Consider the following 15,712-nt stretch of genomic DNA (forward strand, 5'->3'; position numbering starts at 1 on the left):
TGGGAGAACAGGGCTCTTAGAAATATGCCTACCATCCTTCATTTCTTCCATAGTAGCCCCTAATAGTTTGTCATAGGTCATGTGTACAGGTGGTTGCATGGTTAGGCAGTAGCCCACTGACACAAGCGTCTGATTCCATGGTATTCAGCTCAGCCACAAGAATCAATGCAACTGAGTCCCCTGAGTCCTCCTCCCAGCCCAAGCATTAAGTACTTTTCTAGTGTTTGGTGAAATGAGATGGGCACAACCACCAAGATACTGAGACCACAAACAGGAGCAAACAAGAAGATAAGAGAAAATCAAAAAGAAGAAAAAGGTCTGTTGGGGGAAGGAAGAGCCTCTGATAAAAGGGTTGGGAACCACTCATGCATTCTGGGACTTCTGGTGCTATTCTGAATGCTCAGTCAGTTTGGTCCTGTGTCTTGTTGACCTTCTGACTTGATCAAAGTGCTGAAGTTTTGTGATGCTGGTCTTCTAGTGACTCCTAAAGAACCTAGTTTTGAATCTATAACCATAACAGCTGGTCATCACATTTAAAACTAAGTTTTCTTGGTCTAGGATTCAGACAATATCCAGGTTTTTGTGTATCAAGCCTAAGACATGCTTGTTTTTCTGTTTTGTCCAGTTCAACAGGGATTTTTGCTGTTGAGGTGAAAAGTGAAAGGATTGTAGTGTGCCTGAAAACAAAATACATAAACATCCTGTATGAATGCATATTGTCTTTAAACAGAGAGCTTCCTCTGCTTCGTGGCTGAGTCGTAGCTGGGCCAGTTTGGTATGACAACTTAACTGTAACGGGTTTTGAATTACAAAAAAACCTTGCTCTTGATCAGAGACTAAACAGTCTTGGCACTCTATAGGATTTTCCAAGAAGGCTTAGAATGTGATTTGGTAGCTTCAAATAGATTTGTAGCTTTCTGCAGTATGTCTTAAGTTTTTTTTTCTGTCCTGATATTTTTAGGGTAAAACCCACTCCCAGCTGTTAATAATTGATCGTGGCTTTGACCCTGTGTCCACTGTACTCCATGAACTTACCTTCCAAGCAATGGCATATGATCTGCTACCAATTGAAAATGATACATACAAGCAAGTATAACTCTTTGCATCTAAATACTTCATTCTGACTTGAGTTTAGGAACTGTCTTTGATATCTGCTTTATTTGTACAGTTATTAAAGGTGAACTACAAAGGGAATTACTTGCTATTTTACTACTCTATGCTGTATAAATATGGCTACAGTTTATTTAAAAACTTTTTTCTTCTGTCCTCTTTGCCAGAGATTTTTGATTGGTTACATTGTCTTGAAGCTTCTGAGTGGGCCTTCAAAGATACAGCCCTAGTAGTAAGACTGATTTGATGGGGGGAGGGTGTCACAGAGGTATGGATAATTATCGCAGGAGGGGAAAATGTCCATAGTAGCAACAATTTTTGGCTTATCCTATGATCAGAAAAATTAAGACATCTAGCTGATGTAGCTATATTTACCACCCTAATCTGAAATCTTAATTGGTAACTAGTAGAGCTGAATTTTTTTATATTTATTGAAGTTGAGATCCAGGTATGAGCTCTGCAACTTGGATCTAATTTAGTTCCACCTTATAGGCTATAAGTCTCCTAAATTTTGAATCTACTTCCAAATTTATTTGTCACAAACAAGTTGTCATACTTCTGCCATGCTATCAGGCAACCTCTGTGGGATGCATTTCAGATATCTGAGAAATTGCTGAAGAATTATATATCAAATGGAAATTTACAAGAGTTTCAGAAATAATGTGAACATTTATTTATATTTATATTCTTATGAGTCTGAAACTTATCGATTAGATTTTTATCTGGTAGGTTGAGCCACTATTTGATTTTTTTTTTTTTTAAATTGTTTGCATTTTTCTCTTCTTTCTGCTGCCTTTTGGTTTAACCACTATTTGAGTGTTTCTGCAACTATATCCAAATATAAATGAAAGTATTGTGTCGTAAGATATCTAATATGGATCATATTCCATCTATTCACAGAAAACTGCTTAGTAATTGACGTCTGTGATGCTAAGCATGTTCGCTGTAGATTTGTGGCGTAATTAGTCCACAAAAGTCTATTCTGTAGCTGTACATGGAGTTTGTAGACACAAGTCCTTCTGCACCTCAATACGTGTATAGATGTCTAATGCTATCTATATTTTGTCATCTCCAATGTGTTTGACTTTGCACACAACTTCAATTCAAAAGGAGAAAATAAAAAACCTAGAGGAAATTAAAGTGCATGTAAATCTTTTTGCTTGTTTTTTAAACCAACAACCTACAGAATATTCAAAGGATAAACCAGGATGGATTTCCAGCTTTAACTGAGATTACTGCATAAGAAAATTATTCTAAAACTCATGTAATTTTGCTTCATTAAGGACTTCGGATCAGCCTTAACTTTTCCTGAACATTATGCATCAAAATGCTTAAAATAGTACATATTGTTTCAGAACCACACTTCTTTTTAAAAAAAAAGAAATATTTTTGCATTACCTGCCAATGTTAAAAATAGTTATTTAACTTTTATTTTACATGTTCAGTTGCTTTTATGTAAAGCATACATTGGAAATATCTAACTTCACAACCTGATTTCCTGTCTGTAGATATAAAACAGATGGATCCAGTGGAAAGGAAAGGGAGGCAATTCTGGAGGAAGAGGATGAGCTGTGGGTGAAAATTCGGCACAAGCATATTGCAGATGTGTTAGAGTATGTGAATATGTTCTTGATGTTTACGATACTTTATGCATTTCAGGGATATTATTTAATTAGAAAATATGACAGTAATAGAATTGACAAAGGTATAAAGACATTGAATAATTATAGAAAGATTTGTAAGGGGAAAAGATTACTTGCTTTGGCTAGCTATTGAGAGAATAGTCAGTATTTACAGACCTCTCAGTGCTGTACACATTAAATTCTAGTGTCCAAAAACTGATAACAAAATGTATGTAAATCATATACCAATATTTATTGAAATCCTTTAGACATTAAAATTATTTGTATATCTTTCAAAGATGATGATGATGATGATTTCACAATCTTCTAAATTTTGAGGAGGAAATTTAGAATTCAAGAAGCACTTAGCTTTGCCGTGAATGGAGAAAAGAGATTTCATTCCCATCCAAAATGAGTATTTTTGCAGGATGGAATACCAAAATGTTTACCTTAACTTGATGGTATTCCTACTGAGAATATTTAGCTTTAGTCTTCTATCTAGAAATGTATGGAAACACACATCTTACCTTTTTTTAAAAAAACCCTAATTTTTCACTAAAAACCAGTTATGGTTTCCAATTATCATAAATCTCTTGCATTTACTACTTTATCATACTATTAATTTAATTTATAAATAATAAATTACTTGTTTCAGATTGTAAAGCATTCCTTTACTTTCTCTTAATCTGACAGGGAAATTCCAAAACTTTTGAAAGAAGTTTCATCAAAGAGAAAAACAACAGAAGGAAAAGTAAGAAATAGTTACTTATAACTGACTTATTGTTAAATATTTGTTTCTAATGTTAATTGCCTGTCCGGTGTATTTTTCAACAAGGTCAGTTTAAAGTTCTGTGTTTGGTTATTAGGTTCTTAACCTGCCTGAGAAATTGATACAAGTTTCTCAGCTGTGGAGTTGGGAAATCCCAGCCTCCAGCAGTAAGGGAAATAAATACAATTGTATTTGTTGAATGAGAAACATCAGTTCATTTTAAACTGTCCTGTTTTCACAGTTATCACTAAGTAATCTGGCCCAGCTAATGAAAAAGATGCCCCACTTCCGTAAACAGATTACCAAGGTAAGCTGCATCCTATGCTTTGCTTGTCAACTGTTCTCACCAATTAGTATCTCTGGTTTTAAAGGCTATATTTTTATTGTTTTAAGTCAAGAAGCTTAGGGTGGAAAAAATCTTTTTTTTTTTTTTTATTGAGCTATTTGTCATGCATGATTTTATGTTAGGTGCTTCATATTTTTGTTCTCAATGAATACATTTTTTGAGGAGTAAGTCCACTTCCAAGTGTGATGGCTTTTTTTGTCAATATGAAATGTTTAAGCATTCTGTTGGATGCATTCATACTCTTTAAGTAAACTAATGTACTTGGATTATGATTGCAGATACCTGTCTGAACAGCTAATCCTTTGCAGTATTGCTTTTACTTTCTCTTTATGTAGCAGTGATGAATAGAAGAAATGTTTCAAATTAATAGGATCAACACGCAGTTAGTATATTGTCAAACTTAACTTTACACAATGGTATTTTATTTTCTTTGTAAAGATTCTAAAGTTAAGTAGTGTAAGATGCATCAGTTAAAACAGAAATGAAACATCTATCTGCAAAAATACACATCTAAAGGAAACTACTGAAGCATGATCATGTTCTCACTTGACCTGTAGCCACATCTGTTAACTTATGGTTAATTGTAAACCCACTGCAGAATCTTCATGCATGATAGAAATGAAAAACAGACTTAAACAGATGCACTGCTGTTGCACACATTTCCCCTTAAGATGTTCTGGACTCCTGAGTGAGATCAGGTTCCAGCCAGTTGCATATCATGACTTTATCACTTAAGATGGTTGAGGGAAAGAGGTCTCATATAGATTAATAATAGTACCTGGAAGTCTAATAAACCATCTTTCTTTGTGAATGGCACTCTCCTGGTGCACTCTTCTTTCTGCCCCCCCCTGGAATAGAGTAGTGACATCGCAGATAGACTAGCAGATGCTAAACTTGAAATTCTCAATTTGAATTATGTAATCAAACACCTAAAAGACTCCTTGGTTGTGGTTTTAAAGTGTCATCTTCATTTTTTATTTATGGTAATCCTTTGTCAAAAAACAGCAACATCTCAGGGTCAAAACTTACATTTGATACATTTTAGAAAATCCTATTTTGTATCTTAGTTATTTGTGAGAAGACAAATGGGCTAGAATTTGAGATAATCCAGATGAATTTAAATCTATCATGATCTCATAGCATTGAAATACTCAAACTGTTGGCAAAGATTGGTTTTGATAAAGGCATATTTCAAAATTCATAATCATAAAGCGGCCTTATACAAAAGCGTAATGGAGTGGCATCAGCTTGTAATGGGTCACATTTGTGCTTTTCTGGAAGAATGTAAGGGATTAGTCAAGTAGGGTGAGCCAGTCACTAGAAGGTAGCAAAATATAGAATCATAAGCTAATTCCATATCCTAAGCGAAGGTCATAAATCAACACTTCCCTATTTTAAGCCACAAGGTTCTTCACTTATTATAGGCTGTTTGAGATTTTTTTGAGAAATGAGTAAAAGGGGAGGGGGCCTTGATTCCAATAATTTCATTGAAGATTTTGTAACTACAATTTGATTATCAAAATTAATTTAGAAGGTCTCTTCCTCCTTGCACTTTAATCAGACTGATGGCTGTTACGGAGATATGTGAACACTAGGCGTCTTAAATTTCAATGTCCTTGGGACTGATCTCCACCTTGTCACGACACAGCAATTTCTGCTTGGTGGTTTAGTGCCAAAATGGGTCATCTAAACTGTATTTGGCTATAGCTACCAATCATACAGATTACTACGTTCCTTAACCTGCAGCTGTCATAGTTATAGTCTTAACAAAACAAACAAAAAAACACACACGGAAAAGTTTCTGCCTTTGACAACCTGGAATTGGATCCTTACTGAAAAAGCCATCACTTTTTCTAAGTAAAACACACAAGCATGAGGTGCTTACAAAATTAAGCTCAGATAGTCAAAAGATGACTGTGTAACTAGTAAAAATGAACTAAATTGTACTCCTGCTATGACTGAACTATGTGAAAAGAAGTAAGTTACGATGTTTGTTCTCTTACAGCAAGTAGTCCATCTTAACATAGCAGAAGATTGCATGAGTAAGTTTAAATCCAGTATAGAAAAGCTGTGCAAAACTGAACAGGTATGTGAAAGTTGTTAGTGTAAATAAAATCTAATGTTTGCAGTCTATGCAGAAATAGTCATTTTCATAACACTAATTTTGTAGCTTGTATCTGCCTTTTCATGGTTGATTTTTTTGTCTACTCTGAGTAATCTTACTGTAAGACTTGATCCCCAAGGTTCCTATCCTGTCAATATTTAAGTCTGTTAAAAGACCTACCTTTGCCTATGGGTAATCTAGTTGATCTTTTTATTTAAAAAAAGAGAAATCCAACTTGTTTTTCCCTTTCCCTAATTTATTGTCCAGTTATGTCTCACCTTGGATTGTGAGCTCCTTAGAGCTGGTACTCTCCCTTTCTAAATGTATAGAAAGGAGCTTGTATACTCTGGGCACTACCATAAACAAACAAGCTAATACTGTTAACCTGAAGTACAAAATCATATTTAAAATGTTGTTTAAGCTTATTCTTTAATATTATGAACATAAAGACTCTTACAATAGTAAAAAAATAATAATAGTGTAAGAAGCAACTTTTTATTATAGTGGTCTTTGGTCTGGAACATGGTAATACAACATTAAACAAAATCTGACCAAACTTTTACAGTAGTTACAATGTAAAAGCTCTTCAGTTTTGAAAATGTTCATATTCAGGCTGTTAGTTTCATCTGTACAGACAGGGTACTAACTGACAACTGTGTTTAATTATAGCTGAAATTCTTAGGCAGAGCTGTTTTTTTTTCCTAACAGGATTTGACTGGCCAGCGTGGACTGTCAAAATTTTTTTGCTACGGGGTTTTAAAAAATACAAGCTCTGGTACCACAGTTGAAATACACAACTACAACAGTTTAGCATAGCTGTTTCAATTGTGTAGACACAGGACCTTGGTTTAAGTTCAGTGTGAATATAGTCATTAGTGAAACTCTTCCATCACTACCACCATGGTGGTAATGTTTGTAAAGTAAGTGGTAACTTGCATTTTGCTGGAACTAAATAAAGAAACACAAATTTGATGCTATTTGTTTTAACGATTGGTCACTAAGACCACTTCGTTTGCTTTTTTTAGGATTTAGCTCTTGGAACTGATGCAGAGGGCCAAAAAGTGAAAGACTCAATGAGAGTCCTTCTTCCCGTTCTCCTCAACAAAAACCATGACTCTTATGATAAAATAAGAGCTATCCTCCTTTATATCTTCAGCACAAATGGTATGATAAGTTGCTTTCTTTTCCAATATGTTAGATTTCAATCCTAGGTTTTAGTGCAGAGACCAATACTGGGTATGGACCAGTCGTACTAAGCCATGGCAAGGTTAAAAGGAAATGCAGCCATAACATGTAGCTTCTTTCCCCCAGATGTCTCTTGAAGAGGTTGCTCATACAGGGCTAGAAGTGATATAGCACAACAAGCAAGCACACTTATGTTTTACAATAGATTATCTGAGCAGCATCTCAGTACTTAGGATGTGGGATATTTTCTTAAATTGTCCGTTTCTTACCCAGGTTAGTGTTAGGATTTGGGGTGGGATTTGCTGTTAGCTGCATCCTGGGAGTTGGAGTGTATGGGGAAGAGTGATGACAAAGACTGGAGAGGAGGAATGTATTCCTGAGCTCTCAATCATAAGCACTGAGTAGCACAAATTTAGGTAACTGAGAATCTGATAAACCTCATTCGAAGCTTTGACTTGCCTTTCCTTCCACCTCCGTTTCCCCAAAAGTGAATTATTTTTCCAAGTGGGACCTTGGACCATCAAGATCTGCCGTACTGGACCCAGAAATGTACTGATTGCTGTTGGAGTAAAAGAAATAGAGGTTCCTATAGAGATTTGAATGTATTCTCAAAGATTGGCATGAAGTGACATTTGAATTTTCAAGTATTTATTTCAGTATCTGAGGCAGATTATGGTAAATTTAAAAGGATGGATTTATTATGAAATATTAAAGAAATAAATATATTCTAGTTTTTAAATGATCAAAAATCCTATCATGTCTGGGACCAAGAGCTAATTTTATCCTAAAGTATCAGATGGACTTGTTAGTTCAAAATCTAACTTACTCATTTTTTTCTTTGTGGCAAAAGGAACTACACAAGAGAACTTGGACAAACTGATCCAGAATGTACAAATAGAAAGTGATAGCGACATGATAAAAAATTGGAAGTACCTTGGTGTACCTGTTGTGGTCTCGGTAAGTGTTAAATGCTGAAGACTGGAATGTTGTTGCTGTGGTAACGCTATCCGGGGGCCACTTAGCTGTTCCAACTGCTCAGTGCTTCTGTTCTTGGAGCTCTGATTATTATTAGCTCTAGCAGACAATTCAGCCTGCTAATTCAGCAGGCCTCAGTGTTACTCATAAAGAAAGGCCACAGGCATGGTTTGGTGACAGAGGCACTTGACCAGATTTAATATCTTCAAGCACAGTACTAGCATCTCATAGAAGCTATGGGTACGCTAACATGAGTGCCCAGTGGCAAAGAATGGCTCGGTCAGCAGCAGGAATTTTTCTTCTTCGAGTGCTTCCTCATATCGATTTGAATTAGGTGTGCGTGCACGATCGTGGGAAAATTTTTACCCTAGCAACACTCAGTGGGTTGGCTGAGGCGCCCCCTGGAGTGGCGGCCTTATGGCACTGGATATATGCGCCTGCTGACCCAGTGCCCCCTCAGTTCCTACTTACCGCCTGTGACGGTCATTTGAAACTGATCTCCACTTCCCTAGCTCTTTACTTGTTATACTGTAGATAGTTGTTTAGTGTAATAGTTAATAACTGTTAAAACTATTAACAGTTATAATGTAGTTAATAGTAAGTTTCATACTGTGACAAAGCTCCAAGTCTGTATCGGTGGGTCCTGCGCTTCCTGGCGGATTCAGTGGCCTCAGAAGCTCGCTAAGGCCCTCAATATGACCTCCCTTTCCAGTATGGCGGCAAAGGTTGCAGCTTATTGAGCTATTTTCATCACAGGCCAGTATGGGAGGTGGGAAGGTGGAATACCCACAGTCTCTGTTACTTCTTAGGGCTCTATAGGCACTGTTTGGTCTCCTGCCTAGACCAAAGTTTGTTTTCCCCTCTCAAAGAGACCTCTGTAGATAATGCGAGAAGGAAGGGGGGAACCTGGGCCCACTCTCTACTCCGGGTTCCAGCCCAGGGACCCTAATGATAGCAGCTGTTAGCAGCTTTCCTCCTCCACTGACGCTGCTTTGATTCCCTGGGCCACTTCCCAGTGCTCCCCTTTTTCAAGCTTCACCCTTGCCTCAGAGCTCAGTAATGCTTCCTCTCCTCGAGCTCCTTTCACCTGGGCTGAGAAAGAGAGAGAGCTGGCAAGGAGAGTGGGACCTTCATTGGTTCCAGCTGTCTCCATTAGCCTCAGAGCCTTAACTGACCCTTTGTCAGTTAATTGAGGTCAAGTGCCAGCATTAGCCTAATGACCGTAACTGGTTAAGTTGGCCTCAGGTGTCTGGACTGGCCTGGAGTAGCCCTTGTTTGGCTGTCCAGGGAACAGGGACCTGCTCATTCTGAGGCTGATCTACCTGCCTTCCACTACCCTCTTATATCCTCCTGGCCTGAGTCTGTCACAGTACATAGTGTAGATAGTACTTGGAGGAAACAGGGTTTATCCCCTTCCCTCCTCCCCAGTAACAGGGCCCATACCCAGGTCTCTGGGTTTCAAGCCTTGCTCAGCCTGTCTCAAGCCAATGGCTATGGGAGACCCTCACGACTTCTGCTTGAAGTGGTTGGTGGAATCCTATCAATCAGATAATTGTGACATTTGCAAGGCTTTCAAGCCTCGGACAAAAAAGGAGCGGGACTTTATTTAAAACAGCTTCTAATGGAAGCGGCAGTTAGCCCAGTGCCCTCAGCACCGCATGCGCAGACCAGGCACCGTTGGTCCGAAGCACGCCTCTGGCACCAGAACGACCCGGCACCAGCACCGCCTCTAGCACTGGTACAGATGTGACATCGCTCGCTGTCTCTGCGGCCCAAGAAGCAGCACACACCACCTGCTGCTCCTGTGCAGTTGCAGGCGCTGCCTGTGCCCCCATTGGAGCAACAGTCTGGGCCGGATTGCCCTGTGAAGGCTCCAAGTCCGGCACCGTTGATTCCAGCGCCGCAAGGGCCATTGAGTCTGGCGCATGCCATGGCTGAGCTCGGCCTGCCGTCCACTCCAGAGGGCTTCTTTACCGGTCATGACCTGATTGCGCTGACTGAGCCTGGACCGTCTCACCCTCCAGGACCGCCAGTGCAGACTGTTTCATACATAGGGAAACCCGCCTTCATGCAACCTTCCTCGCAGAGCGAGACAGCTCGGCACTGATCTAGGTCCTGGTCGCGGTCCTGATCCCGATGGTCCCAGACTCGGTGCCGCTCGCAGTCCCGGCGCCGGTTGTACTTGCGGCGCCACTCCGCCTCACGTAGGTCTCCCTCCTGGTATGATTGTTACTGATCCAGCACCTGGCACTGATCATCTCGCAGCCAGTCCTGGCACCGCCCGGGGCATAGGTCCTCATCGAGATCTAGATTGGCCTCCCGACACTGTTATGACCGGTCCTGGTCCCGATCCCGGTACCACCCAAGATCCTAGCACCGGTTTCCAGCTCCCAGGCGTGGAGTGACAGAGCAGGACAGTGCCCATACTGCTTCTGGAAGTGGTCAGGATGTCAGGAAGTGGCTCCTGGGGGGGTGGGGTCAAGTAGGGCAGGTGGCTGTGCTGCATACTACCCTTGCCTGTGGGTATCACCCCTGAAGCTCCATTGGCCATGGTTCCCCATTCTTGGTCAATGGGAGCTGCAGGGGAATGGCCCCTCCAGGCGAGGGCAGTACACAGAGCCCTCTGCCCTGCTTCTCCTCCCTCTTCCCCCAGGGCTGCAGGGACATGGTGCGGGTGGTTTCCAGGAGCGGTGTGGGGCCAGGACAGACAGGGAGCCTGCCGTAGCCTCACTATGGCATGGGGCTGGCAATCCTGTGGGCCGGGTTGAAAGCCCTGATGAGCTGGATCTGGCCCGCATGCCATAATTTTCCCGTGTCTGGGTTAAGGCAAGGTTACCTTAGATTTATAGACCTGAGACAAACAACTTATGTACCACCTTACATGTTTCATGACATCTGCCTGTTACCTCCCCTTGTACCTTGCTCTAGATGTCTCAGGCCAAACATCCCTATTCATCACTTCTGTCAAACCCTGTTAGCCCAGGTACATCATGACCTAACACCAGATAATATGTTGGACACCCACCCCCACCCCACCCCACTCCTTGCTGCTTAGGAGTGCCTGTGTTTTAGCAACACTAGCAGTACCTTTGCCAAGGTCGTGTATCAGAGAGTGTACTTGTAAGCATCTACTTTAATACATGGCCTGACTTTGGTTCCTAGTCTGTAGTTTAGGCCTCAGGTTGTGCACCAGGTCGAGTGCTCCAAGCTCTTTCACTTCTATGGTAAGAAATACTGCATTTTTTCCATTTAGCTCTAAGGCTTTTTCTGCAACTCTTAATATGGCATTCCACATTTTTCTTGGGAGAATCCAGAAGTGACAGAAGCTAGTTATTTTGCTAGGAATTCTTGAGAAATTCCCATTGCTAAAATTTGCAACATATCTAACTTAATACAGTATGTTGGTTTTTACACTTGATAATTTTCTAAGTAACTTGTCATCAAAATAAAATTATGGAATAAACAGCTTGCAGAGTTATGCAGGCTTTGAGTATAGTGTAACGTAATGTCTGAACTCTAGAGTTTTCATATGCTTAATTTTAAGAATCTGATCATTTAAGTGAGATAGGCAGTCCTCATAGTAACAAAAAAAAAATCAATTTTTTATTTTATAACTTAATCATACTTCCTGGAAAACACTCTCTATTCCTGTTTCACTGTTCTATCAAAGTGTATAGGTGCCTTATAATAAAATCTAGTGGAGGGGGAGGGCGGACAGGTGCGAGGTAAAAGGTTTGGGAACTACTGCTTTAAACCTTAGGCTTCAGCAATGGGGCAAGAATTATATGTGGGGAGCCATTAGTTTAGCAATTGTACAATATACACTTCAGCATTCAAATCACTTTTTTTGGGTAAACATCAATATATCTAGCTCTTTACTTCAGAAACAAAGGTTTCCAGTACTTAATTTTGAATTGCAGCAGAAATGTACTCTACATTGTTTGATGCACATGGTGCAATATTTCTTTGGCACTTTGTTTTGCTGGGAATGATTAAAATAAATAATATAATAAAATCATAGCCTCTTTTAATTTTTTTTAAATGTTTATTTAGTCTGCTTCTCAGCAACGCAGACAATCAAGGAAGGACCGCTCTTCAGAAGAAACGTTTCAGCTTTCCAGATGGACACCTGTTATCAAAGATGTTATGGAGGTAAATTCTAAGAACATAGTTGTTTCCTAGGTGCAGTATAGAAATATTCATAAGTACTTTATAAGCTAACAGTTTATCCAAGATCTTTTGAAATGGCATTATAAAAGTTTTGAGTTAATTACATTTTATATTCCATAAAATTTTCCTAAGAGGAAAGTTCTTTAGACATGTGCATATAACCACTAAATTTCTAGTTAGTACATTAAAATAGAAAATTAAATTTATACGGTAAACTTTAATTTTAAGTATAACTGGAAAATAGTTTAAAGCTAGCTGAAGCAAATTAAGGTAGAGGGGGACATTTGAATTTCCTCTCCAGTGGCTGATAGTTTGATATTGGGTTCTTTAAATTAAACTCCTTTTTTTGTGTGTGTAATGGATCTTTAAACTATAGTTTAAATGTTAAATTCACGTAATGGATGCCCTTAGTCACCTGGGAAATCCATGCAAAGTCAGTAGTGTAGGTTGTCTTTAGAAACTTGGACTTCCCATATGTACATACATACCCACATAATTTCTTTGTGGAGAAATTAAGTAGGTTAATGCAGTTATACATAAAAAATCAAAGATGAAATCTGAATGATTAAATCAACATCGTGTTAAAAATTAGTTAGAAATTACTTCCTTCTGTTTTTTTCTTCCTCGTTCATGGAGTCTAAGTCACAAATGACTTTCTGCACTACAGTAATTAAATATAGATGTGGTGTGGTGCTTAGTCTTTTTTGCAGTAGGAGCACCGGTTCTTGTGAAATCTGTTTTAACTTGTTACTGCTTCTGGATTGAAGTTCTAAACCAGCCAGTCTTCTCAAGAGTTGAAATTTATGGGGTTTTGTATATGTATAGTGTTTCTAGTTAACATAACTTGGTTAAAATGAATATATTTTTTTCCCCCATTCCAGGATGCTATAGAAAACAAACTAGATTCAAAAGAATGGCCTTACTGTTCCCAGTGCCCTGCAGCCTGGAATGGTTCAGGGGCAGTGAGGTAAATTGTTATAATTTACATTCAGGATAATAATTTACTATTCTCACTGTATTTTCTTACGTGCATTGTATAACTTTCATTTTGAGAAATGATGCACAGTAGGGGCTGAAGTAACTATTTAGTATAAAATGAAATCTACTAAAGCATTTCAGTTAATCTGAAATGATCCCTGGAGCTTTGCTATATAACCCTCAAGCTAGTTACTTATATAGCTCATAATTGTAGTTTGAGTGCCTCCCGCATATTTAAAATAAAAATAACATCTTTCTTACCAGAATTAAGTCACCTTTAAGGAGAGTTAGCTTGAGTAGTTTATAAGTGGTGGTTTGTGTATGACTGTCTTGTGTGTCTACATTAGGCTGAAGAAATGTTTTGCATTTAGTTCTGAAAGTGACAGTTCACTCTTTTGAAAAAAAATGGGAAGTCTGTAGGCTAGGTCTGAGTTTTGTGAAAGTTCTGTCTCCTGTACTCACAAGCCTCCCCTTACTGAACAATTTAATTATCCTAGTGGAATTTAACTCTTGTGGAAATCAGTGGCCCTAGGGAGAGGTTATCACTGGTAGCTGAGTCCAGTCCCATGGAAGTCTTCGAATATCAGAGTGGACAGCTAGCATGGAGAGTATAGTGGAGTGGGGTGTGTTTATATATTCAGTGAATCTTTGCATAGTACCGGTTAAAGCTTTTTTCAATATATGGATTCAGATATGAGTTGCAGTAATCAATGTTGGATGTCACAAATATTGATCATTGTAGGCAGGTCTCTGATAGGTAGAGTCACACTTTTCTGGCTAGTGACAGATTTGAAGTTGGGTGTCTTTTGGGGCATTAGTAGTTTGCTGACCTACTGAGCTTAATGCAGTGCAAATATAGACTGTGTAACCTAAAAGTCCTCCAGTAGCTGTATCACAATGTTCAACAGCCTTTTTCAGTATTGGCCAATATTCATCATGGTGCTATTTACAGTTAGGTATTGAGAAGGACAGTGATGTTTGTCTGACATAAAGGAGATGAACCCTTTTTTGGGAAAGGTTTAACTGGATCATTCTCATTCAGAATTTTCAAGCTTTTCTCATATAAATGTAGATGTATAGCCCAGGTGTATCTCAGATTTTCTCACTTGTATTTACTTTTCCCTTTTGTGATAACTGTAGGTTTTAGACTTGTATCTGTGGTGTAGTACACTTTTTTTGTCAATTTTTTACATAATCGTGACTTCCCCTTGTCATAGGACCAAAAACAGGGTTAGTGGGTAAACAGATTATTGTAACAATAAAGACCCTGGACTTATGGCATAAGACCATGATTTTTAGTGTCCAGCAAAGTTATGAATTTAAGCTCACAGTCTCATCTTTTGAAGGCTACAGCAACACTGCAAACATGGAAATTTTCTGTCATTTTTACTAGTACATTACACTATGTGAGTGATGAAACTAGATGCACTATATCACTGTGTTCTTATGTGCTAAGGTTTTTTTATGAACTATTTTACAGTGCTCGCCAGAAGTCCAAGACTAGTTACTTGGATGATCGAAAGAGTGGTTCAAAGCTGATAGTTTTTGTAATTGGAGGCATCACATACTCTGAGATGCGCAGTGCTTATGAAGTTTCTCAAGCCTACAAATCTTGTGAAGTTATTATTGGTAAGCCTGTCTAGGGAAGAGGAAGTAGTAGATGAGATGAGGTGCTTCATTTGAGCCTAATGATGTTTAGTTTTTACGTGCATTTTTGAAAAACAAACATATTTTTCTGTGTCCCCTAGGTCAGTCTAGAAAAAGCATCATATGGTCACTACGCTTTTCTGAAACTACATCCAGTATCCCTAGATCTGAATTGGTCCTTTATGGCTATTGACTTAATTTCTTGTTCTAAAAAGACACGTTCCCACTATTACTCTGAAAATCCCTACAGAAGAATTGATAACCAATATGAGACAATTCAGACCTCAGTGTTGCTGCTGAAATGTAGTACCCTAATTTCTAAATTACTAAATCAGATGTATGACTCACAGGAGTCATGCAGCTGATCGCTAAAGGAACGCATTACAGTGAATCTGCTGACAACTATTTTGTTTCATCTTTGCATTCACTTGCACCTAGCCCATTACTGAACTTGTTGCAGTTACTGTGACCAGCTGAAATTGGGAAAACACACACCAAAGTAGTGCAAAAATATTACTGACATAAAAAACTTTTCTGCAGTAATAATTGAAATGGCCACAGTTTGGCCCAGAACTTTTGGCAGCATTCTTGTAGCTCTAGTCAGGGGTCAATCATTTACTTCTGATGAAGCCCACATCACCCTAAAAATTGTAGTGGGTCCTGGTTGTTTCACGACACGTGCCAAGAATTGTTCTTAACAGTGTAAATAGCCCTTCTACCAGCTGCTGTTGCTCTGTCTAGATAGCAGTTAAAAAATCTTACAGTATGTGTCAGAGGAGTAAAATCAGTTAAGGGAAAAAAAAAAA

At 38.8% G+C, this 15,712-nt stretch overlaps 1 protein-coding gene across 2 annotated transcripts in view; it reads left to right on the plus strand.

Annotated features, from left to right (window-relative positions):
* STXBP3 (syntaxin binding protein 3) overlaps positions 1 to 15,712 on the plus strand; it is a 55,862-nt gene that overhangs the window by 37,833 nt on the left and 2,317 nt on the right. For both annotated transcript variants that reach the window (XM_032803731.2, XM_032803732.2), the window contains exons 9-18: positions 962 to 1,086; positions 2,619 to 2,723; positions 3,426 to 3,483; positions 3,743 to 3,808; positions 5,853 to 5,933; positions 6,977 to 7,115; positions 7,987 to 8,093; positions 12,165 to 12,263; positions 13,163 to 13,248; positions 14,740 to 14,888. In XM_032803731.2, coding sequence (XP_032659622.1) covers positions 962 to 1,086; positions 2,619 to 2,723; positions 3,426 to 3,483; positions 3,743 to 3,808; positions 5,853 to 5,933; positions 6,977 to 7,115; positions 7,987 to 8,093; positions 12,165 to 12,263; positions 13,163 to 13,248; positions 14,740 to 14,888 — 1,015 coding nt within the window. The remainder of the gene's footprint in view (positions 1 to 961; positions 1,087 to 2,618; positions 2,724 to 3,425; positions 3,484 to 3,742; positions 3,809 to 5,852; positions 5,934 to 6,976; positions 7,116 to 7,986; positions 8,094 to 12,164; positions 12,264 to 13,162; positions 13,249 to 14,739; positions 14,889 to 15,712) is intronic.

Source organism: Chelonoidis abingdonii, chromosome 7, assembly GCF_003597395.2.
Source record: "Chelonoidis abingdonii isolate Lonesome George chromosome 7, CheloAbing_2.0, whole genome shotgun sequence".
NCBI classification, from domain to species: Eukaryota; Metazoa; Chordata; order Testudines; family Testudinidae; genus Chelonoidis; species Chelonoidis abingdonii.